General features: G+C 36.6%; 1 protein-coding gene across 6 annotated transcripts in view; it reads left to right on the top strand.

Moving 5' to 3' along the window:
* Window positions 1-26190, top strand: part of TTBK2 (tau tubulin kinase 2) — a 134631-nt gene that overhangs the window by 62504 nt on the left and 45937 nt on the right. For 5 of the 6 annotated variants that reach the window (XM_027553664.1, XM_027553663.1, XM_027553662.1 and 2 more), the window contains 4 exons: window positions 11495-11568; window positions 17448-17588; window positions 19292-19396; window positions 22849-22914. In XM_027553664.1, the coding sequence (XP_027409465.1) occupies window positions 11495-11568; window positions 17448-17588; window positions 19292-19396; window positions 22849-22914 (386 nt within the window). The remainder of the gene's footprint in view (window positions 1-11494; window positions 11569-17447; window positions 17589-19291; window positions 19397-22848; window positions 22915-26190) is intronic. The other variant, XM_027553665.1, reaches the window with a different exon arrangement.

The raw sequence follows: 26190 nt of genomic DNA, 5'->3' as shown, positions 1-26190 counted from the left end.
CTTCTCTGAAACTCTTCGTTCAGTTGTATATATTCCTTGCTTTTTGCTTCTCTTCTTTCCTCAGCTATTTGAGAAGTCTCCTCTGACAACCCACTTTGCCATCTTGAATTTCTTTTTCTTTGAGATGGTTTTGGTCACTGCTTCCTGTATAGTGTTATGAACCTCTGTCCATAGTTCTTCAGACACTTTTTTTTTTAACAGATCTGATCCCTTGAATCTATTTGTCACCTCCACTGTATAATCATAAGGGACTTGAATCAGGTCATAGCTGAATGGCTTATTGGTTTTCCTACTTTCCTCAATTTAAGCCTGGATTTTGCAATAAGGAGTTCATGATCTGAGCCACAGTCAGCTCCAGGTCTTGTTTTTGTTGACTCTGTAGAGCTTCATTTTCAGCTGCAAAGAATACAATCAGTCTGATTTGGATATTGACCATCTGTGACGTCCATGTGTAGAGTCATCTCTTGTGCCGTTGGAAAAGATTGTTTGCTATGACCAATGTGTTCTCTTGACAAACCGTTAGCCTTTGCCCTGCATCATTTTGTCCTCCAAGGCCAACTGCTGCATTTCAGACTCTGTTGGCTATGAGGCCTACTCCATTCCTTCTAAGGGATTCTACCCACAGTAGATATAATGGTCATCTGAATTAAATTCACCCATTCCTGTCCATCTTAGTTCAGTGATTCCCAAAATGTCGATGTTCACTCTTGCCACCTCCTGCTTGACTACATCCAGTTTTCCTTGATTCGTGGACCTAACATTAAAGGTTCCTATGCAGTGTTGCTCTTTACAGCGTTGGAGCACCAGACTTTCACCACCAGACATGTCCACAACTGAGTGTCATTTCTGCTTTGGCCCAGATACTTCATTCTTTTTGAAGCTGTTAGTAATTGCTCTCTGCAGTTCTCCAGTAGCATATTAGTCACCTTCCAAGCTGGGCGGCCCATCTTCTGGTGTCATATCTTTTTGCAGTTTCATACTGTTCATGGGGTTCTCATGGCAAGAATACTGGAGTAAGTTGCTGTTTCCTTCTCCTAGGCATCTTTCCAACCCACGGGTCGAACCCACATCTCCTGCAGTGGCAGGTGGATTCTTTACCACTGAGCCACCTGAGGTAGTGGTCTCCTAATTCTTTATCTTTTCTCTCCTTTTTAAAACATATGTTTGTTTATACATTTTTGTTATACTTTAGTACATTTAAAAAATAAGATGAGGAAATCATGCTCATTTTTTTTTCATTTGAATCATAAAAGCCTGCTAGATTTAAGTTGGCCATTGTGGTAGGATAGTCTTGTTTAAATGATGAAATTCCCTGTGATGGCTATCTGGATTGAAGAGTCTAAAAACTTCTTTTGCCTTTGGCTCCTGATGAGCTACTGAGAACCTAAGGGTTATTAGATGGGCATCCTCATGAACACTGGTAGGAGCTTTATTCCTTAGACTTCTTGTCTCAGTTACTTTTATGTGGGACTTGGCTTAGAAGACACCCTCCTGTCTTTTTGTATCACTGTCAAGTTAACTCAGTCAAGCTGCACACTCTGTGATGCATTCTTATCTAATTTCTTGCTTTCTCTGTAATGCTTATTCTTTGTTTTTATAAGCTATAATTTGTTCTGTACTGCCCATATTGGTCTTATAATACATTTATTGCTTTCAATAAGATTGTAAATTCTTTGAGGATAGGACCTATACCATGTATTTTTCTATCTCCCATTGGTGTGGATATTTCATGAGTTATTATTAGGGTAGATTTGGTTTGGTTTTGGTGAGGAGTGGGTAAATATGAGGAGTAAATGATAGATGGATAAGGAAGCTAATTTTGTTGTATTCTTAGCAGTCTAATTGTCCAGCTTTGCAGAATCCCCTTATTTGCTAATTTGTAACTGACCTGGAGTTTGTTCTGTGAATTCTAGAGCATCCCCATTTAGTGGGTTAGGGATACTTTTAGCTCAGCTTTTCACTTTATTACTAAATGGCTTTTTTATTTAAAAAGAAAAATGATTGATGCCCTTTTTGATAGATTTACTTTCCTCTAGTAGCAAGTCGTGTAAAATTGCTTGCCTTTTGCGACATATTAATATTTAACACTAGGATTCACAGGGAGCCCAGCCTGGTACTCTGTGATGACCTAGAGGGGTGGGATTGGGGGAAGGAAGGGACGCTCAAGAGGGAGATGATATATGTATGATTATGACTGATTTGTGTTGTTGTACAGCAGAAACCAACACAGCATTGTAAAGCAATTTTCCTCCAATTAAAAAAATTTTTAAAAATTTTATTGAGAAGTGGAGAGAAAAGTACAATCTGATGTAGTGAACTGGATGCCATCTACCCTTGAAGATTTCAGATTATTTTTATTGTTAATCCACTGCACCATCTGTGATTTGTTCAGTTTTTGAATTTCCAAAATACATTAGGACTCCAAAGAAATCTAATAACTCAAAAAAAAAATTAACATTAAGATGTAGACCACCACACCACCACCACCTGCCGAAGTTTTAAGCTCTTGAATTGAAACCAAAAGTAGTAGATGATCATCTGAAATCGTAAAAATAAAGATATTCTTTAGGTAATGTGCATTTCATTAAGCATATAGCATATCTCTTCCTTTAAGAACAAAAAGTATATAGTTACTACTTCCCTTAGATAAATAGAAATCCTTTCTGTATCACAGTTAAAATCTGTGTTTAACTGGTGAGATCCTACTTTGCCTATAATATCTTTAGATATTACCTGTCTAAATTAAGTTTACTTATGGTCTTTTTTGGCTGGAGATATCACTCATTGTTTCTCTTTTGCACAGAGCTTGGTGACAGACCTCAAGCATTCCCTGTAGGGTTAGAGTAGTCAAAAGCTAGCAGATTAAGAAAAAACCTTAGTGGTGATATTTTCAGTGGCTAGTAAAGATCTGGCTTGTATGTTCAGACTTCCCTTTGTGTTTTAGCAGATTTCTAAGAGAAGACACATAAACAGAAAGTTAAAATTGGTTTGTTGATATATTTCCATCCTGTATTTTCTTGTGGTCAAAAACCTATGGTTCCTAGTGATCAGTGCTGACTTGCTGACTTCTCTTCTTTCTCTAGTTCCATCTGTGTACCAGACTCTATGTATTTATTTCTAGGGAACTCTTATTTTAATTTTCTTGTTTATTTTTTTACCCCTCAGTGCCTGGCTAGGTGACTAACTTGCTAAATATCTGAAAATCTGATCCTGAGTTAATAATTTGTTGATATTACCTCGTATAGGGATATTTAGATTTTAAGAGTTGCATTTGATTTGAGGAGATGAGGTTGAGAGAAATAATGTGAACAAAAAATAAGGTAGAACATTTGTGAGGGAGAATAAAAAAAGAAACAACTTCATCAGAGTGTATAATTTTTGTTAAAGTGAAGGAAATGAGGTTTGGTAAGTAATGTAGAATGAATCTTGAAATCCAGGCTCACCATTTTAATCTAATCTCTTCAGGCATTATTGTTTATGGTTTCTTGAGTAGGCAGATGATAAAAAGTTATTTTAGGGAGATTATCTAATGACTAGTGTGTGGGCAGTGACATTAGGGGACATGTTTGGCCTGGTCCACTGAAGGACAGTCAGATATGACAGAATAGATGGCCTCAGAGAGAGGCACATGCTAGGTGAGCCTGCTCAGTAGAGTCAAGATTTGAGTTTATATATGTTTCCTTCCAAAATTAGTGGTCAAAATTACTAAGCTTTAGTGATTGTAATAGGGAGCATATATTGAGTATTTATTCTGTACCAGGCAGTATATTAAGTATTAGAAATACCTTATTTAGCTGATTCCACTTGTGCAATAGCTCTTTGACATAACTGCTGTTGTTATTCTTCATGTGGCTTGTTGAGATTAAATAACTAGCTGGCAGGTGAAAAAGCTAATATTTAACTCAAGCAGTCTTGAGCACATGCAGTTTTCTTCCATGCCAAGCTGAAAGATTCAGAGGTGATATATGATGTAGTTATATTTTAGTGGTTTCCTTTGCTGTGCAGAAACATTTTGATTTAATGTAATCTCACTTGTTTATTTTTGCATTTGCCATCTTTGCCCTTTGTTGTTAAGTCCAAAAAGTCATCTCCAAGGCTGATGTCAAGCAACTTACCCCTTGTGATCTGTTCTATGAGTTTTGTGGTTTCAAGTCTTACGGTCAAGTATTTAATCCATTTTGATGGATTGTTGATTTTTGATAGTTGATTTTTGTATATGGTATAAGATTGAGTCTGCTTTTCATTCCTTTGCATATGACTGTCCATCTGACACTCTTTTCCCCTGCAGTTATCTCTTCCATATTGTGAACTTTATCCTCATGTTGGTTTCTTTCACAGTTGAGAGACGATTGCCCATAGCAACTGGAAGGGGCCTATATTCAAATATAATATCTCTTGTAATTATATGAAGGTATTGAGTTTTGCTCTGATTATAACATCCCGGAAAAAGTTATACTTATTAGAGTAATATCATGCATTGATTGTCTCCAGTCTTGAATATCTAGTTTTCTTCCCATCATCAAGTGAAATGAAAGTGCGAGTTGCTCAGTCATGTCCGACTCTTTGTGACCCCATGGACTACACAGTGCATGGAATTCCTGAGGCCAGAATACTGGAATGGGAGCCATTTCCTTCTCCAGGGGATCTTCCCAACCCAGGGATCGAACCCAGGTCTCCCACATTGCAAGTGGATTCTTTACCAGCTGAGCTTGATCTCTATTTCTAGATTATTCTGTTTGGCTTAGAGCAATTAATGTCCCACCTTGCCTGAGTAAATCAAATCCATTGAGACAGGGGAAGATCATTTCCAAAGGGAAATTTGGGTACTGTTAGCAAGGAGGAATGAACACTGAATAGTTGATCAAGAAAATGCTTTATAAATATATTATCTCATTTAACTTTTTTAAGTAGTTCTGTTGAGGAAACCAAGATTTGATCAAAGTCCCATAATTATTAAGTGGCAGAGTTGAAATTTAACTTGAAGCTAATGCTTTTTTTCTTTCCAGCAGTATTGTGTCTCCTTCAAAGAAAAATAATAGGTTGTCCTGCATAATATATGGCATTAATGGCCCTACCTTCTAAGATTCAAAACTGGCTCTACCGATTGCTTAGTTAAAACTTCATCATCACGAGATACCTAAAGTTATGGGGTACATCTTGAACAGTACTTAGAAAGAAATTTATAGCAGTGAACACTTATATCATGAAACCGGAAAGATTTTCAGTAAATAGCCTAACCTTCTACCTTATGACACTAGAAAAAGAAGAGCAAATTAAACCTAAAGCAAGCAGAAGGAAGGAAATAAGAAAGATTACAGTGGAAATTAATAAAAGAGAGACTAGAAAAACAATGGGGAAAATTCTACAAAGTCAGAAATTGGTTCTTTTATTTAAAAAATGAACAAATTGACAAGCCTTTACTAGACAGACAAAGAGGGGGGGAAGCAAAAACACGGAAATTACTAAAATCAGGAGTGGAAGAGGGGACATTTCTACAGACCTTACAGGAATTTTAAAAGAATTATAATAAGGGAATACTATGAATTACAATGCAACAAATTAAATAATTTACATGAAATGGACAAATTCCTAGAAAAACCTGCACTGCTGAAACTGACTCATGAAGAAATGGAAAATCTGAATAGATTTCCTTCTCAGTCTCCTTCACTAGTTCCTTCTTCTTTCCCTGACGTGCTGGTGTCCTAACTGGTGTCCTTCTCTCAAACTATCTGTCTTCTCTGGGCAGTCAACTCCTACCTCATTGACAATACATAGGTCTATTTGCATGGTTGTGTGTCTGTGCTCAGTTGTGTCTGACTCTCTGCAACCCTATGGACTGTAGTCCACCTGGTGCCTCTGTCCATGGGATTCTCCAGGCAAGAATACTGGAGTGGGTAGCCATTTCTTTCTCCAGGGAATCTTCCCAACCCAGAGATCAAACCTGTGTCTGCTTGTATTGGCAGGCAGATTCTTTACCACTGAGCCACTGGGAGGCCTTACATGGTTGACCTCTGTTAAACTCTACCCCTAAATTTCTAACACAACTTCCATGTTCCATAGATAAATCAGTGCAAAATCCCCAACCAGAAATCATTATCCTCTCTCATACTTTTGTCTTGGTGTATATTAATGCAGTTTACTTTGTCCACTTAACTTAAAAGGCTTCATTCACTTTCTTCTCTTACATAATGTCTATTCTGTCTCTCTCTCTTTTTTTAATTTAAATTTATTTACTTTAATTGGAGGCTAATTACTTTACAATATTGTATTGGTTTTGCCATACATCAACATGAATCCGCCATGGGTGTACACGTGCTCCCCATCCTGAACCCCCCTCCCACCTACCTCCCCGTACCATCCCTCTGGGTCATCCCAGTGCACCAGCCCCAAGCTTCCTGTATCCTGCATTGAACCTGGACTGGCGACTCGTTTCATATATGATATTATACATGTTCAATGCCATTCTCCCAAATCATCCCCCCCCTCCCTCTCCCACAGAGTCCAGACTGTTTTATACATCTGTGTCTCTTTTACTGTCTGGCATACAGGGTTATTGTTACCATCTTTCTAAATTCCATATATATGCGTTAGTATACTGTATTGGTGTTTTTCTTTCTGGCTTACTTCACTCTGTATAATAGGCTCCAGTTTCATCCACCTCATTAGAACTGATTCAAATGTATTCTTTTTTATGGCTGAGTAATACTCCATTGTGTATATGTACCACAGCTTTCTTAGCCATTCATCTGCTGATGGACATCTAGGTTGCTTCCATGTCCTGGCTATTATAAACAGTGCTGTGATGAACAGTGGGTACACGTGTCTCTTTCAATTCTGGTTTCCTCAGTGTGTATGCCCAGCAGTGGGATTGCTGGGTCATAAGGCAGTTCTATTTCCAGTTTTTTAAGGAATCTCCACACTGTTCTCCATAGTGGCTGTACTAGTTTGCATTCTCTATTCTGTCTCTTAAAGCTTAATTTGAAATCTTTCCTCTTCTTTAAATTCTCACTCTCAGTGCTTTAATTTGAACCTTCCTTATCTTTTACCTTATCTGATGTAACCTCCTAATATCTCTCTGCCTTCAGCTCTTCCATAAACCAGCATCTAATGGTGAATAGCATTACTTTTCCAAAATACAGGCCAAATTATGTTGCTCTCATGCTTGAAAACCTTTGAACTACCTCTCCCCACCCCCAACTGCCACCCATTATGTGTCAGATCTAAATTCCTTTATGTGGCATACAAGACTTTAGTGTACTTTTCTTATCTCAGCATCCCCCCCACCTCAGCCTCTTATCTAGCCCTCTAGTCTGTTAACTCTATTAATTATTTAAAATCTAATGATTTAGCTCTAGAAAAGCCTCATAAAATTTTCACATCTTCTGTGTATCCACAGTAATTTGTCTGTAATGCAGAGCTCATCATACTAACTAATACATATTGTAATTTTTTGTTTATATATCCAGGCTGTGAATTCCTTGATGGCATGATCTTATTTAATTTATCGTGTATTCCTAGTGCTTGCCTTAGTACTTGGCACATAGTGGATCTCCTTGTCTGTATTTTATCATGGTGGTGGTTTAGTTGCTAGGTCGGTCTGACTCGTGAGACCCCATGGACTGTAGCTCGCCAGGCTACTTTGTCCATGGGGTTTTCCAGGCAAGAATACTGGATTGGGTTGCCATTTCCTTCTCCAGGGGATCTTCCCAACACAGGAATCAAACCCGGGTCTCCTCCATTGCAGGCAGATTCTTTACCAGCTGAGCTATGAGGGAAGCCCATATTTTGTCACAGTCTTTATTTACTGCTTAGTTTTAATATTTATTTACAAGGTGTTACTTGACTTTAAAATCTGTTTCATTTATTCCTGGCATAATGGATAAGAACAAAAACTCTGGGATCAAACTGCTCCATCGTCTTCCAGCTGTGGGGTCTTAGACACAGTAGTTAACCTCACCAAGCCTCCATTTTCAAATTGGAAAAATAGAGACAATAATAATACTTATGGCATTTAAGTTGTGAGGATTCAGTTCAGTTCAGTTCAGTCGCTCAGTTGTGTCCGACTCTTTGCAGCCCCATGAATCGCAGTACACCAGGCCTCCCTGTCCATCACCAACTCCTGGAGTTCACTCAGACTCACGTCCATCAAGTCAGTGATGCCATCCAGCCATCTCATCCTCTGTCATCCCCTTCTCCTCCTGCCCCCAATCCCTCCCAGCATCAGAGTCTTTTCCAATGAGTCAACTCTTTGCATGAGGTGGCCAAAGTACTGGAGTTTCAGCTTCAGCATCATTCCCTCCAAAGAAATCCCAAGGCTGATCTCCTTCAGAATGGACTGGTTGGATCTCCTTGCAGTCCAAGGGACTCTCAAGAGTCTTCTCCAACACCACAGCTCAAAAGCATCAGTTCTTCAGCACTCAGCTTTCTTCACAGTCCAACTCTCAAATCCATACATGACCACTGGAAAAACCATAGCCTTGACTAGACGGACCTTTGTTGGCAAAGTAACGTCTCTGCTTTTGAATATGCTATCTAGGTTGGTCATAACTTTCCTTCCAAGGAGTAGGCGTCTTTTAATTTCATGGCTGCAGTCACCATCTGCAGTGATTTTGTGAGGATTAAGTACATATAAAACACTTAATATAATGCCTAGCACAGTATGCTTCATATTGTGCATGCTTTATTATTATTAATATTATTTTTATTATAGTTATTATTTCCATTAGTTTGTTCATTCACAAATATCTTCGCCAGGTACTGTGGGGTAGTAACAGAACAACATAGATAGGACCCCTGTATTCATGGAATGATACTTCAGTTTGTACTAGTTATTATAAAGTTATTTTAAGAACTGCTATAAGTGGTGGTGAAGAGTTACTGTTTCAATTAAATTCTAGTTTCTCCATGCTTCCAAAAATTGGTACATATTTAATGAACTAACTTTAATAAGTAGTTTCATTAATTGCATATATCTAAAATATAAGAGCAGTGGGTACACTATGTTATAAAGTATGATAAGAATTCATTAAGCTCTTACCTAATGCAGTGAAGATGTACTGGGGAATCCTAGAAAATTTGCTACTGACTTTGTATTTTGGTTACCCAGTAAAGGTCTAGTTTATTTGATTTTTATCTTTTTAAAAGTAGGGTGGTTTTAATATCAAGAGATAAATAGTATTTTGTATTACTTATAAAGATATTTTAGAAAGAGCATTCCAAGAGGAGTTAAATTTAGTATGACCTTTTGTTATTAGATGACTTAAATACCTTTGTAATAGAGATACTGCATTTAATTGTTATCTTAATAAGAAGTTGGAGTTTTGAGGAATGGGTAGTAAGAAAATACTTTAAAACGATTGTTTGTTTCTTTGAAGCTGGAAAAGAGTAAGTTGCCAGTTGACAGTCATTTTATCCTTTCACTCTTACTACAGTTTATTAGATGACTTATTTTGCAAATGTATGTAAAGTGATATACATACATCGTACACATTGTGAATTATTGTTTCCATTGTACTTTTTCTTGCTAGTTATGACCCCTTTCAACAGAAGCACAGAGAATGAGAGAACAATGTGATAACCCAGATGCAAAAGAGAAGTGTGGACTCATTAACTAAATTAAACCTGGATTGTGTTTATATTTTAAATTAGTGGACTAATTCTTTTTGAATGTTGGGATATATTCCTCATCTGTCTATTAAAGTCTGTCCTTATGGCTCTTGGTTGTGACTTCCTCACTTTTTGGGAAGCTTCTTCAAAGATTGCCCTCATTGTCTCATGTTCCATTTATTCTTTAACCCATTATGGACTGGCTTCTGCCCCTTCCACTCACCAGTAACTTCCTAATTGTTTATATTACTGAGCACTCCTCAGCCCCTGGCCACTTCTACCTCTGAATTCTATGACCTTTATCTCTCATAGTTTTCTCCTGCCTTTCAGGCTATTACTCTGTTTCCTTCATGGGCTCTTTTATTTCTATTCATGCTTTTCAGATGGTTCATTTTCTAGAATTCCGTTCTTAAGTTTCTTGTCTTCTCATTCTTTATTCTTTCAACTTGGAAATCTTCCATTTATGTTTGTAGTTCCATTTGCCTTCTATGAACCAGTCATTCCCCAGTAAATTTCTGGAGCTCAGTGTTTTGTCTCAGGCTTGAAATTACAATTGTCTGCTGAATTCACCTGGTTGTCCTCAAACTCAACATTCTGATATCCCTTAAAATCTATACAACTTACTATATTCTCTTGTTTCGGTACAACTTTTTATTTAATTGTGCCCATTTCTAGTCAGTAACTACATCTTAGCATCTCTCCAATTTATCCTGTTTCTTTTTTCTATACCTACTGTAATACATTAGATTAAAAAGAGGTTCAAGCCCTGTTCTCTCTTGGGATATTGTAACTGTCCCTAGAATGACCATTCTGCCTCCATAATTGACCTCTCTATAGTCTGTCTTCCTCATTGCTACCATGGCGATGTTCTAAAATGGAATGTTTTAAGTGTTTTTCTTTTTGTTAAAATCTTTTAGATGCTTCTCACACTACTCAGCAGTAGTTTTCAAATACGTGGATGTTTCAAAAACATCCATGGCCTGTCTGCTTTTGGGTCAGAGAACTTTTGAAAGCTCAATCTTGTATCTTTCCCCCATAGATTCTGATTCAGTAAAAAAAGTTTAGGAGTTTTAAAAAAGTTCCCCAGATAATTGTAATAAGCAGCTAGGGTTAGAAAACACTGACCTATATATGTGGTTCACATTCCTTATTATGGAGTCCAGGATCCTCCGGGATCTGGTGCCTGCCTGTTTCTCCAGTATTATCTCATTCTGTTATCCCATCCCTCCTTTCATTCACTGTTCTCCAGCCAGATTCCCTCTTCTGGTCCTGGAAGCCACCAGACCTGATCCTCTTTTAGGACCCTTGTTTGCTGTTCTGAATCAGATGCCGAAGCCTAGTCTCTCTCTCTTCCACCTCTGCTTCGCTCTGGACCCCAGCCACTAGCACCTCCTTGGATTTCACATGTGAAACTCAGGTTGAAAACCACTGAGCAAATCCATATCAAGGGGCCCAGAAAGATGAAGTGATTCACTGAATCTATAATGGTGAATGGCAGGCCATATCTAAAATCCAGAATATATATTCCTAACATAGTTCTTGTTTATAGCTCTTCTTTCTTTTATATGTATCATGTCTGAGCAAGTTGATTTGAAATGACCTCCTAATTGTTTCCTTCCTAAATAAATTATCATTCATTAGTCCCCTCATTTGTTTATTCATTTAGTAAACACTTACTTTACTATATAAAGAGCAGTGTAGGATATGGAGAGAGGTGGGTAGGAATTTTGAATAATACTAGTTGCCTATCGTTAAGATTCTTAAGACAGGTTTTTATATTCAATCATTAAAATACTATACAGAAAAATAAATTATTAATTTCTAAGAAGAGAAACTATAGTATAACCTGTCTACTGTCTTGTATCTTTTTTTCTTTCTTTTTATCCAGGGAAAGACCATGTTTGTAGATTTATTGGTTGTGGGAGGAATGATCGATTCAACTACGTGGTCATGCAGTTGCAGGTAGGTTACTTTGAAAATGTTTCTTAAAATTGACGAGTATCAATTGCAGAATTGATATCATTGATATCATTCTTGGTATAATTCTTGGTATCATTGCAGAATCTTTTATACTATACGGATGGTATATATTTAAACAGACCTGGTGATAACAGATTTTTGCAAAGATGGAAGGGTTGTCTTTATCAACTGTTTTCTCTGATGCACATCTTTGTTGATTGTCATCATTGCCAAATTTTTGATTCCCACATGGATTACCAGATATAATGAGTTTTGCCCTGTTCCTGTCCCTTCCTTCTCCACCATTTATTATGTTAAGAACTCTAGGTTCCCATTTTCACAAATATCAACCTTGACTGTTTGAAAATTTTAAAATGAGATGGAGAGAAATGCTGTTTTTTCTCTTTACTATTAACATAGCTCTGTTTTCCTGTCCTTGAGATGGGGAGTGGAGTTGGGTTGGGTAGCAGATGACAGAAATTCAGAAATGGAGCATTGAAGTAATGACTGCAGCAAAAAGAGGGAAATCAGCCCTTTCTCTCTGACACTGCCTCTGCCTCTGCCCCTGAATGAACACATGCACGTGCACATGCATACACACACGCATGCACACACAGCTCTGAACCTGTACTCACCATCAAAGTGGAAAAGCCATGGTTCACTTTGCTGCCTAACTTAAGAGAACTTAAGAGTTCTCAGGGTTTCCCTTCATCTTTAGCAAAGTTTGTTTTAGGCATTTGGTTCTTTTGTTTATTTTTTCAACCTAACTACTTAGTAGTGATTTCAGAGGCATAGATCCTCGCCTAAATTCTTCCTCTTCTTGTTAGGGCTTCTCTTGTTTCCCTCAGCTATCCTTCAGCATTTGATTTATATCTATAGACATTAATTTCCTACAGACTATTGTCTTGATGTCTCTGAGTCATGTGTTTCACTACTCTTGAGCCAGCATAGTTTTTTTACTTGAAGCAGAATCCCTGTATCTTTTTAGGTCATTAATATGGACCTTGCTGTCTCTCATTTTAGCCTGTAATAATAATATAACTTTTGTATGCTATCTTATAGTTTTTTTCTTCTGAATTTATTATGCATCTTACTTGATTATTATCATTTCCCCTGAAGAGGATAGGGCAGGTTTTACCCCCATTTTGCAAACGAAGAGACTTTAGCTCAAGGAGGCTTGAGGTTTTCCTGGGACTGACTGATTTGATGGGTGTTAGGACTTACTTGATGGACACCTTGGGCCAATATTCTTGGCACAATAAGAGAAAACTCTTTATTTTTGTGTATAGGCTACTACTGACTGGACGATGTGGAGATGCTTTTTAAGTCTGCAGAGTCTCTTTCAGTCCTAGCATATAGTCTTTTTTATTTTATTTACACTCACCTTAATCTCACTTCTGGAAATGAGAAAGCTGCAAGTATGGAAAACTAAGGAGGATGGTGTATATGAGGCAATGATGGCTCTCTGACCTTTGGCAAGCTCCTGTGGACTCATCTAAGAATGCTTTGTTTTGACTTGCATGCTGTTTTGTTTTGTTTTTCCCCATCATAAAAAAATTAACCCACCATTAACCTCTATATGTTTGACTTGATTTGAGATAAAACTAAAGCTGTTATAACTGTTTGAGGGTTCTTTCTCTTGTTTGACATATTAAAGTTGACTGCCAGGGGGTCCCCATATATTTTGATAAAATTTATATGCTCAGACCCAGTTTCTCACCAACATTTCTAATTTCTTCTAAAAACCCTCCTTGTTCTTAAGCTAACTTTAGTCTTTTGCCTCCTGGTGATTCAGTTATATAATATCTGCCTTTAAATTTTTAAGGAATAATCCCATTTCTCCTGTAGAAATTCTAGCTATTTACCATGAAAATGGGTCTGAAATCTAATAGGGTTCAAGCAGTCACACACGTTTATTTTCTTATATCTACTAGGAAGACCGTGGTCAGGTCTCATTTGCTATCCTGTCACCACTGAGGCTTTATGTGATCATCCTTAGTATAGCCAAAGGATGGTATTTTGTGATAAGCATATCACCTAGGAAAGGGCAAAAAATGTTTTGAATCCTGTAACCAGAACAGATATAGATCTAGATTGCCTAACATCAGGGCTGCCATGTATTTTTAAGCTTTTTATTATTGTGGAAAAAATTAAATGAAACTAGAGTTGTATTCTGCCTTTCTTCTCCTTCCTCAGATGATTTAAAAGCAAATTGAAGTCATATTTTATCATAAATATATCAATATATAGTCAAGGATTCTTTTTTTCCCACTAGTAACCATAATACACAATAATATCTTTTCAAGTCAGTCTTCCCATTTTCTTGGTTGTGTCTCTCACTTATTTTTATATTTGTTATACTTGAACCTGGTTCCAGACAAGGTTCACACATTGTATTTGGTGGATATGCATATCTTAAGCCTCTTTTTTTTTTTAAACAAAAATTTTAAAAGATTTATGTATGTATTAATTTATTTATTTTTGGCCGTGCTGGGTCTTTGCTACTGCAGGCAGGCTTTTTCTAATCGCAGCCAGCCAGGGCTACTCCTCCTTGCTGCGCACAGGCTTCTCCTGGCAGTGGCTTCTCTTGTTGCCGAGCACAGGCTCTAGGAGTGTGAGCGTCAGTACTTGCAGCATGTGGGCTCAGTAGTTGTGGCGCACTGGCTTAGTTGCTCTGCGGCATGTGGAATTTTCCCAGACCAGGGATCAAATCTGTGTCCCCTGCAATTGCAGGTGGATTCTTAACCACGAGACCACCAGGCAAGTCCCTATTTTTATTTTTTTTAAATATTTATTTATTTGGCTGTGCCAGGTCTTAGTTGTGGATGATTTGATCATCATTGTGTCGGAGAAGGCAGTGGCACCCCACTCCAGTTCTCTTGCCTGGAAAATCCCATGGACGGAGGAGCCTGGTGGGCTGCAGTCCATGGGGTCACAAAGAGTTGGACACGACTGAGCAGCTTCACTTTCACTTTTCACTTTCATGCATTGGAGAAGGAAATGGCAACCCACTCCAGTGTTCTTGCCTGGAGAATCCCAGGGACCGGGGAGCCTGGTGGGCTGCCGTCTCTGGGGTCGCACAGACTTGGACACGACTGAAGTGACTTAGCAGCAGCAGCAGTGGCATGAGGAGTTTTTATGCAGGATCTTAGTTGTGGCACATGGAATCTAGTTCCCTAACCAGGGATACTAGGGATTGAACCTGTGCCCCCTGCATTGGGAGCTTGGAGTCTTAGCCACTGGACTACCAGGAAAGTCCCTCTTAAGCCTCTTTTTAAAAGTTCCCTCTCATTTTTTTTTCTTAAGTTTTTTTGTTGTTGTTGTTTGTATTGTCATTGATTAAAAAAATTATTTGTTATGCAGAAGTTTCCATGCTCTGGATTTTGCTAATTGTCTCCATGTGGTAATACTTAACATATTCTTCTGTCCCCTATATTTTCTATAAATTTGTGATTAGATCAGATTCCAGTTTTATTTTGCTAGAATACTTCAGAGATGGGTTGTGTGCTTCCTATTTATATTATATCAGCAGACAGTGTCTGCTTGTCTCTTTTAGTTGTGCTAAGATTGAATCAGTGAGGTTCTGAGGTCCATCCATTTTAAAGTTCCCATAATTTTTCTCTTGTGTGTGCTGAGTCACTCAGTCATGTCCAACTCTTTGTGACCCCATGAACTATCGCCCCCCAGGCTCCTCAGTCCATAGGGATTCTCCAGGCAAGAATACTGGAGTGGGTTGCCATGCTGGAGTAGGTTGTCATGCCCTCCTCCAGGGGATCGTTCCAACCCAGGGATCGAACCCAGGTCTCCCACATCGCAGGCAACTGATTTTTCTCTTAGGTTTTATCAACCTGTTAGTAATCACTGCCAAAATTCTTTACTTCAGTGGGGTTGCAAATGTATAGTTATAATTTTACAATTCCTCTTTATTACTGGAATTCTTTTAAAAGCATTCCATCAATTATTAGGTTATCCTTAGGTACATTTCACACAGAAAGGCAGGACTAATGTTTGATTCTTTTAATTTCAAGTTTTCAGAAAAATGAATTGGCTCCCAGTAGGGAGCTTTGACAGCATCCTTACTTTCTGACCCTGGAGGAGGAAACGGCAACCCACTCCACTATCATTGCCTGGAAAATGTCGTGGACAGAGGAGCTGGCAGGCTACAGTCCATGGGGTCGCACAGAGTCGGACACAACTGAGCGACTTTAGTTTACTTTCTGATTCCTCCTAATGAGAAATGGTGTTTAGAGACCAGAATCTAGATGCTGTGGGTCCCTCCAATTGGGTTGGTCATTGTTTTAAATTCTTTTCAAGTGGATAGGTTCAGGGTATATAAATTTTTTTACAAGAAAAAATATATCATGGCTCATATTGATATTTCCAGTTTCAAATTTTTTGTGATAGAACTTCTGGCATATAATTTCTTTGATTTTATTATATATTTTCATTTCTTTGCCTAATATATGTAGATGAAATTTAGGTTAAAATTTACATGAGAATTGTCCAGTATATGTGTGTAGGAAGGGAGACATTGTATGTTACATATGGGGAGAGGAGGGGTGGATAACAGATGAAAAAAGATTGGCCATTAATTGATAATTATTAATTCTGAGTGATGGATAGGTATATGAGGGTTCATTATATTACTTTCTTTCCTTTTGAGTATGTTTAAAATTTTTAATAATAAAATCCTCTTGCATAGTTATTGGATCATGTTAAATTTATAGCATTATTTAGGGAGAAATGAGTTTCCTTTTTTATTTAATAATATTCATTCCATATTACTATGAATATAAATTCTTCATATAAATGCTACAGGTGGAACTGCAGCATCATAGCCTGCTCTCAATCAGAATGCTGATTTGTTACCTACTCAATAAGGAGTCTTCTGGGTAGATCAGTACTGTAAAATGGAAAAAGAACACTTTCCAGTTAAACAGACTTAGATTTGAAGAACAACTTTATCTTAACAGGTTAACATTATTTAAACTCTCTGAGCCTTAGTATCCTCATCTGAAATATTGGTGTAGCAACTTTTGTTTAGGGTGCTAAGGACCAAATACAGTCATGAATGTAATACATCTGGCACAGACTAGATAAATTCTTTGCTTTTATCTACTGCTGTGATTGTTTCATACCTTTTTATTTATAATAGTAATTAGCACCTATTGAGTACCTACTGTGTGCCAGACACTACATGGATCTTGTTTAAGCCTTATAAAACAGTATAAGGTAAGTATTATTGGCCCCATTTTATAAGGAAGCTGTGACATAGAAAAGTTAAGTAGTTTGTATAGGAATATATGTTAGGCAATAATGAGGAATTACTGCCCTGTGTATGTGTATCTTTTTTATGTAATCAAGACTACATTTTGTTATGACATCAGTGACAAAGGGAAACATGACGACTCAGGAACATAATATGTTATAGACGTAGAAAAGATAAAGACAAATACTATAAGATATAACTTTTATGTGAAATCTAAAAATTATAACAAACTAGTGAGTAGAACAAAAAAGAAGCAGGTTCACAGTGGGGAGAGGGATAGGAGATTTTTGAAAAGTGTTTTTATGGCATTATATGAAATCATGTGCGTGAAACTTGCAAATTGTGAAATACTATAGATTTTAAAGAGTCCTTCATTTAAAAAAAAAGTTTAAAAAAAGGAAACAACTTTAAAAAAACTTTGGTTATTCTTAAATTTGTCTGTAATGTTTATACATTATCTTAAGAGAATTCTTCTCTTGAGTGAGAGGATCATGATTCAGATAAAATCCTTGCTATTTCAGTCAAAACATCTTTTAATGGTAAACGAATGATTCTTTGCTCTTCTCTCATGCTTTCAGTAGCGTACTTGAAAGCGTTTATTTGGTTTCCACAGGGCCGGAATCTGGCAGATCTACGCCGGAGCCAGTCCCGGGGCACATTCACCATTAGCACTACTCTTCGCTTGGGTAGACAGATTCTGGAGTCTATTGAGAGCATCCATTCTGTGGGATTCTTGCACCGAGACATCAAACCGGTAGGGGGCCTTTTCCTGCCAGAGCTCAGAATGAGTTTGCTTAGTACTCTTGGTCTTAGGATGTGTGTGTGTGTGCTCAGTCACTCAGGGTGTCAGACTCTTTGCAACTCTATGGATTGTAGCCTACCAGGCTCCTCTGTCCATGGAATTTTCCAGGAAAGAATATTGGAACAGGTTGCCATTTCCTATTCCAGAGGATCTTCCCAACCCAGGGATCAAACACACATCTCTTGTGTCTCCTGCACTGGCAGGCAGACTCTTTACCACTGCACCACCTGGGAAGCCCAGTCTTATGATGGGACACAGTAAATTACAAATGTAGGCTTCTATGTTAAATACAAGATAATATTTCAATTTCCGTGGCAGAGATGTAAACTAGAAGTGTATTATAACTTGCCTTTTAATTTTTTAAAAATTGTAATTATAGACTATAACTTATAATCAAGAGCTTTTCTCAAACAATGAAAGTGTTGCTCAGCAGCCAAATTAAAAATAACTAATGTTTGATTTATGTGTTAAAACTGATACTTAGCCTTACACCTAAATTGATAGTCATTTTTGGATTTCTTTTTTCTGATATTGGTTAAAAATACAGATGCATGTTGCTTTTAGATGTTGTGTTCTTTGAACTATTTCTCAAGTGACAAATTATACTTGAAAGAAACCATCAATTATAAAAGAGCTTGCTTTTTCTCCTGAGTGCTACAGTGCCAATATAGTATTTTTTTCTATTCTGTTTTCCTAGAAATTGCGATTTCTGTAACTGTTAAATATGCTTTTATTTTCTCCTTCTTGGTTTTTGTATTACTCACAGGGCAAATGACCCGTTTCTGATATACTGTATTTACTATAAATTTATTGTGTTGCTTGTTGCAGTTGAAAATTTTACCCATCTGTTGCTACATGATTTCAAAAATTAAACAGTTTACATGAAAATGACAGCTAAAATTAACGTAGTTGAGTCAGACTTAATGTAATATAGATTTTTCCTGCTTTTATTTCCATGTCAAGTTAAATGTCATTATTTGAGAACCATGGTAATTGAAGAGTTTCCAGTTTGATTAGAAAGCTCCCTAACTAGAACAGTATTTTAAAATAAAAGCTAACAATTCTATAACAATTAGACTTTTGCTTTTATAAATTCCTTTACTTATTATACCCAGTTTTGCAAACTTGTGGTCATTTAATGTCACATTTATCTTTGTTAAGGGAAGAATGGAAAATACATTGTCCTTAAGTCTGTTATGTTTCCTTGAATTATATTTTTATTTTTGCACTTAGTGAAATTCAGCTTCATGATGCTTATAGGAAACTCATTTCAATTTCTGGACTATATATTCTATTTCGTTCACTCCTAGTTCTTCCCATTTTAAAAAGTAAGGGCTGGGTGTTTGTTTAAGTAGTGACTTAGACTAGAATTTCAAGAAACTTATTGGAGTACTGACTCCAATGAAATCAGTGTTGTATTTTATGTAATTTTATAATAGTCACATAAATTTTTTTTGCTCAAGTTCACCTGATCTTAGGCATTAATAGAACCTGCAGCAAAATTATGTGTTAATATCCAATAAACATTGACTAGAGCAGTAGAAGTGGGATGTGTATTATATAGAGTTTAAATAGAAGAATTAAAATACAGGAAGGATAAGATATAAGGACTACATGTAATAACAATAGGTATGTTTTCGTCCTTTATTTTCTAGTCAAACTTTGCCATGGGTCGCTTTCCTAGTACGTGTCGGAAATGTTATATGCTTGATTTTGGCTTGGCTCGACAGTTTACCAATTCCTGTGGTGACGTCAGACCAGTAAGATTTTTCATACTATTATGAAATATTTGAGGATTAACTTATTATAGTATCACTCTTTTTAAAGAAATGCCGATTGTGTATCAGAATGGGTATCATCCAAGAAGTATCATAGAGAGTTTATGATTACGTTACAGATGGTATTCATTAATTTTATTATTGAGTGTTACAGCTTTTAAAAACATGTACAGAGTTAGAGTGTATCTTGTAAGAACACACATTACCCCTTGAGGATCAAGCGTCTTTTTTGCAGTCTGAGCTTCTTTCTACATCATATACTACTTCTGTTTCAGTTACTGTATTTGTCATATGCAGAATTTACATTTAGTTCTGTTTTAAAATTTATCTTTAGTGATATTCCCTGTTTGATATGGCATTGCTGTTATACTTGCCTTTCTTTAATTAATCAAGCTTTCCTTTAGTTCTATAACATATTTATAATACCTACTTTGAAATCTTTTTTATATCCAGCATCTAGTCATTCTCATAAGCAGTTTTTGTTGCCTACTTTTTTTTTTTTACATATATGGGTCACATTTTCCTGTTTCTTTGCATGTCTTGTAATTTTTTGTTGTTGCTGGGAACTGGGCATTTTAGATAATGCTTGCATGCTGCTTCTGCTTAGTTGCTTCAGTTGTGTCTGACTCTTTGCGACCCTATGTACCATAGTCTGCCAGGCTCCTCTGTTCTTAACATTTAGTTCCTTAACATATTCTTTCTTGTGTACAATAAATACAAATGTGTACTCTTATTTTTTCCTTTTTGCTTCAAAAGGTAGCATGATGTACACTTCCCTTTTTTTTTTTTTACTTTACAGTGTATCTAGGAGATCTTTCCATGTCAGAATATAGAGCAGCTGCAAAGTGTATATCTTTGCAAATATTTGTATATCTTTACAAATCTCCAGAAGTGTAATTGCTGGGTCAAAGAGAACATATGCATTTGCAACTTTAATGGTTAATAGTGAAAGTCACTCAGTCATGTCCCACTCTTTGTGATCTCATGGACGGTAGCCTGTCAGGCTCCTTCATCCATGGAATTCTCCAGGCAAGAATACTGGAGTGGGTTGCCATTTCCTTCTCCAGGGGATCTTCCTGACCCGGGCTTGAACCCAGGTCTCCTGCATTGCAGGCAGATCTTTACCGTCTGAAATAGCTATTGCCAAATTACCATCAATTGAGGAAGTTTCTGGAGATCACCTTTTTCAAGGCTCAGTTATGTGTTTCCTTATTCTTAAGACATCCTTCCTCCATAGGACTTCTCCTTTCTTCTCACCAAGTAGAACTAATTCTTACCACTCCTAGACTTTCATAGCCCATTGTACTTTGCTAATGGTGTTTATTATAATCTACTTTCAATTACAGTTACCTGCATTTATAGCTGCTTTCCCCAGTTAGGTTGAATTGTTTTTTCTGCATTATTTAAGGTGGCTGAATTTCTTTGACCTGGTATTATTTCTTGGAGGGATCACATCAAAATCTCCCTAGACAGCTGATCTCTCTTTACCTCTGTCTCAACCTTTCCATGGCAAAAGTAAGGTCAGAGCCAGAACAAAGGACTTTTAAATGGTTTTCTTCTAGAAGGAGAAATCTTCAACCTCAGAGTTACATCAGCCAAATTGAGAATATTAGATATTCCTGTTAGTCATGATGTCTTAGGAAAATATTGAGATCTGTTGACTGTGATTGTCAGTGAATAGCAGCTAAGGAAAAAAAGGGAGCTTAAATAGATTGCAGAAATGTTTGATTCCTGAGACTTGTCACTAAATACGAAAAACATTTTAAAAATAGTTAAATCTTGAAACTAAAAAGGAATAACTGAAGGAGAAAGATAATTTGATGAAATAAGAAATAAGTAGATAATTAATACGAATAGATTAAACACAGGTTGCAGAAATGAACAAATGGAGGAAGAACACATAGAATGTTTATCTGTGTATAGCACATGACTGAAATGACTCTGGTACCTGAAGATTTTTAAAATAACATTCATTGTAATCTCTTCAGACTACCACATTAGTACATGTTAATTGAGGATAATTTGAAATTACTGAAAAAGAGAGCAAAAAATTCTACTAATGAAAATTATTGGCCATGATCATTTTAAAATATGTCAGTTTTCCTGTTGAGCTACAGCACCATCCATGAATCTTAAAAGCACTGACTTGATCTTTGTGAAGCAGTAAAGTAGAAACATGGAGAAGGAAATGGCAGCCCACTCTAGCATTCTTGCCTGGAGAATCCCATGGGCAGAGGAGCCTGGTGGGCTACAGTCCATGGAGTTGCACAGAGTCAGACATGACTGAAGTGATTTAGCATGAAATAGACTATATGATTTCAAGTCAGAAGACCTTGGTTTATCACCTACTAATTCTGTGTCCTCAAACAAGTTTACTTTTTGGAACTTGTTTCTGTGTCTGTAAAGTGGGCACAAAAAAGACTTTGCCATCACAGGGTTTATATTCCATTGAAAGAAGCAGGGAAAAACCAAATAAGTAAAAATATGAATAAAATTAATTTTAGGTAGCAAAAGATGTTTTGTGGAAAAAAAAAGCAGAGTAAAAGAACAGAGTGGCATTGCAAGGGCAGATATTATTTTAAATTACGATGATTAAAGAATATTTCTCTGAGGAGGTGACATTCACGCAGAGGGCTGAATTTGGGATAGAAGAGCCAGCCATTGGAGGCATGTAGAGAGATGGTATTCCAGCTAGAGAGAATGACAAGTACAAAGTCTTGTGCTAGAAACAAACTTTATTGAAGGCGAAACCTCAAGTAAATCCATTTTGGCATGAGGCAAGTGCCAGAATCTTGGAACGTGTTGTAGGCCCAATAAGTAGAATTTGGACTTTATTCCAAGTTGAGCTCTCTGGGACTTGGATTCACATATTATGTAGAGTTTATTCCCAGTACCTGGCACATAATAAGTGCACTATAACTTGAGTTGATGAATATGTGAATTACACGTACAGGGAGAGGTTCAAGTTGCCACCATCTCTGAATTGAGTTTGAGTGATATACCCAAGACAAAGAGGTTGGTATCTTAGTTTACTTAGACTTTATGTTTTTAATGTACTTATTTATAACCAGAGTCTGAATATTAACGTATATACTATGATGCTTGGAATGATTCTGGGTACATGAAAGCATTTATTTTTTCTCATGGATAGAGTTTATTTATCATAAATCCTACTTTATTTTAAAATGTAGGTAGAAAAAATGAGATTCATTGATAATTAAAATATGACTCATTAATAGCTATTATATTTTAAATGTATGATTTAGAGATATTCTCCTCTAATTTTTATAATTTCACTTATTAAAAAAAGTTAGAAATTTAAGTCATGTTTTCTTGACTATAATACATCTTTCTCCCTTCTACTTCATGAGCTCAACTGTGCTGGATCTTATGCTATTTAAAGCTCATTTTTTATTCTTTGCTTGGTTTTGTAGCCTCGAGCTGTGGCAGGCTTTCGAGGGACAGTTCGTTATGCATCAATCAATGCTCATCGGAACAGGGTAGGTGTCTGAACTAGAGTCATAGCTGTATGCGCATGCTGATGCTTGAATCAGACTGACTTCTTTACATTAGAGTACAGAGGTGTTAGTAATACTAAGGCATGGTAAGGTGTATAGTGGATATATAATAGATGTGTGCAGCTGCAGAGAAAATAAAATTGAATCTGGCAGAAAATATAATAGCTAATTATATATACATCTATGGGGAATCTTGTGTCCTTAATTAGATATAAGTAAGTATTAATACATTTATTAAAGAATTTTGCATAAATAAGACATCTGTGTTCTATTTCAAGAAGTTATTTGGGAATTCATATTATCAATACATAATGAAATGTAGGTCATCATTTTATCTGTAATATACATCTAATCTGTTATATACTCTCCATCAAACATTTGTTTTTATGAATATCTAAAATATAGAAACTTAAATTTTTCTTTCATCTTGAGTGAGTTGTTCATCTCTTTTTGGGTTAAATTTTAAAAACCTCTCTTTTTTTCTTACTTTTATCCTTTTATTTTGCTCTAATATTTTTTTTCCTCACCCTGAACTTTAGTTATGAGTAGGAAAGGTGAGTACTTTATGGATTCTCAATCCTTGAACTTGTTTGGACAGAGTTGGGAAATTTAACATGTGATTCCTTGATAAAGAGAAATCTCTTGATTTTTGTTGCCTTATTCTTGTGCAGCCAAAACTGCTTTAATTAAAACTTGACTGATGCTAAATGTAATAGGACTAGAATCCTGTGGTTTTATATGCAATGCTTCAGTTACCTTGGTTTCTCAGGATGTAATTATAAATTGAAAATAGTTAAAGTATTTTTTTATCTGTGTGAAATACTCTGCTAAGCATTTGTAACTCATTTGATTTGATTCAGTGTGTTTTATTTTTTGGTATTTAGTTAATTATTCTATCTTGAAAAGAAAGTATTCATTCTCCAGATAGATTCTTGCAAAATTTTAGAAGTACTATGCTTTCTAATTAATTCTGTTATATGTTCACATTGGAATCTTTGAAATATGAAATTCATTTTGAGATAAGCATAAACATGTTCAGGGATCATAATATAAGCATTTCCAAAATAACTACTAGAAATAGATTATGTGTGTGTTTTTTTTTAATTTAAAGAGTAGAGATTTCTTCTAAAAGCCTTTCCAGCGTAGAGTGATCTATCAGCTGTTCTGTTAACCTGCTTATTAATGTTGATAGGGAAATTTGATCACATACTGCACTGGTTCTTACCCTTCTTTTCTGGTCCCAACACATCTGAGGAGTAGTATGCTTTATATGGTAGCATAGCTTCACAATACTGATTGTCAGTGTATATGGTGACAGAGGAATACGACTAGTAGAACCTTGAGAGATTGTTGTCTAGTTTAAAAATAATTCCCAGGTAACTCTAATATACTTCTTTCTTCCATGCTCTGTGACCTTGATTTGATCATTTCTAAACTTAATGCACTGCATTTCTATTTTGGGGGTACCTAAATCTTAACCATTTTTGTTTGTTTTTTGTTTTCTTTTAAGTGAAAGCAGGTTTATTTAGAGAATTTGAAACTTAACATGAATAATTTCCAAACAATACAAGGACTTTTCAAAATACTTGAATACTGTTTACTTCATCTCATTGTTTTCCTGCATTTTAATCCTTTGTTAATATTTGTTTTATTGCAATGTGTATGTGCTCCGTCACTCAATCATGGCCGACTCTTTCCAACCCCATGGATTGTAGCCCACTAGGCTCCTCTATACATGAAATTTTCTAGGCAAGATTACTGAAGTGGGTTGTCATTTCTTACTCCAGGGGATCTTCCTGACGCAGGGATCAAACCCATGTCTCCTGCTTTGGCAGGAGGATTCTTTACCACTGCACCACCTGGGAAGCCCATTTATCACAATACTTTGAAGAAATTATTTTACTTCTGGTTCTGTGGTTCTTACTGAGATCTTTGTCCATTTAATTCTTGTTGAAAGTGAAAAGTGAAAGTGAAATCACTCAGTTGTTTCCAACTCTTTGGGACCCCATGGACTGTAGCCTATGAGGCTCCTCCATCCATGGAATTTTCCAGGCAAGAATACTGGAGTGGGTTGCCATTTCCTTATCCAGGAGATCTTCCCCACCCAGGGATAGAACCCCGGTCTTCCACATTGTAAGTAGATGCTTTTACCATCTGAGCCACCAGGGAAATTTGCATTTAATCGTCTTTTTTTTTTTCTTGACTACTTTTGGTATCTTCTCTTTGTCTTTGGTGTCCTGTAGAAATGTTCAAATCTGCCTTGGTGTGGATTTCTTTATGTTCATTCTTTTTGAGATTTGTAATGCTTCCTAAGGGCTTCCCTGGTGGCTCAGTGGTAAAGAATTTGCCTACCAATGTAGGAGACGTGGGTTCGATCCCTGAGTCAGGAAGATCCCCTGGAGAAGAAAATGCAACCCACTCCAGTATTCTTGCTGGAGAATCCTGTGGACAGAGGAACCTGGGCTATTTCAAATAATGATCTGGTGGGGTTTTATCTATAAGATTTCAAAGAGACCTAAATTTAGGGGTGCTTTTTTACCTTGAGAGGATTTTCATCTGATATGTCATTACTGCAGAATAGGATCACCCAGAAAACACCATTTCTGGACTTGGTTTCCTGGACCACATAGACAATATAAATTTAAACCCCAAATCTGAGTGAGGGGCAGGCCCGTGGTAACAGATTCTCAGGATGTTGTTTTTTGTTGTTGTTTTTGTTTTAAAAAAACATTATCTCTTTGATAGTGGTCAAATTTTACCAAGAATAAAATTATTGTAGTAATAACATACATACCAAATACTGCATTAAAGATAGCCCCTTGAGGGTCCTAGGTACATGGTGTGGGGAGAGGTGGGGCAGTGTCTCAGTTGCAACTCCTGTCTTGTGTAGGCTTAATGTTTTTACACCTGTCCCCTTCATGACTGATAAAACCCTGGTTGATAAACCTATGACAGATGCCTCCAAACAGCCAAAACCAAAGCTTCGGTCTTAGGTTGCTTTTCATGTTTCCAGCTTTCTTTTCCTTTTGGTTCTGAAGATTTTCTTTGCTGCTGCTTCATCTTTTTTTTATATTGTAGTAAAGAACACATAACATTCAATTTGCCGCCTTAACCATTTTGATATATACAATTAAGTAGTGTTAAGTATATCCACACTATTTTGCACCAGATTTCTACAACTTTTTCATTTTGCAACATTGAAATTCTGTACCCACTTAGCACTGACTCCCCTTCCCCCACTTCTCTGAATTCCTTGGC

This window comes from Bos indicus x Bos taurus, chromosome 10, assembly GCF_003369695.1.
Source record: "Bos indicus x Bos taurus breed Angus x Brahman F1 hybrid chromosome 10, Bos_hybrid_MaternalHap_v2.0, whole genome shotgun sequence".
Taxonomy (NCBI): domain Eukaryota; kingdom Metazoa; phylum Chordata; class Mammalia; order Artiodactyla; family Bovidae; genus Bos; species Bos indicus x Bos taurus.
The sequence above is the reverse complement of the archived record's forward strand: the minus strand, read 5'-3'. Positions and strand labels throughout refer to the sequence as shown.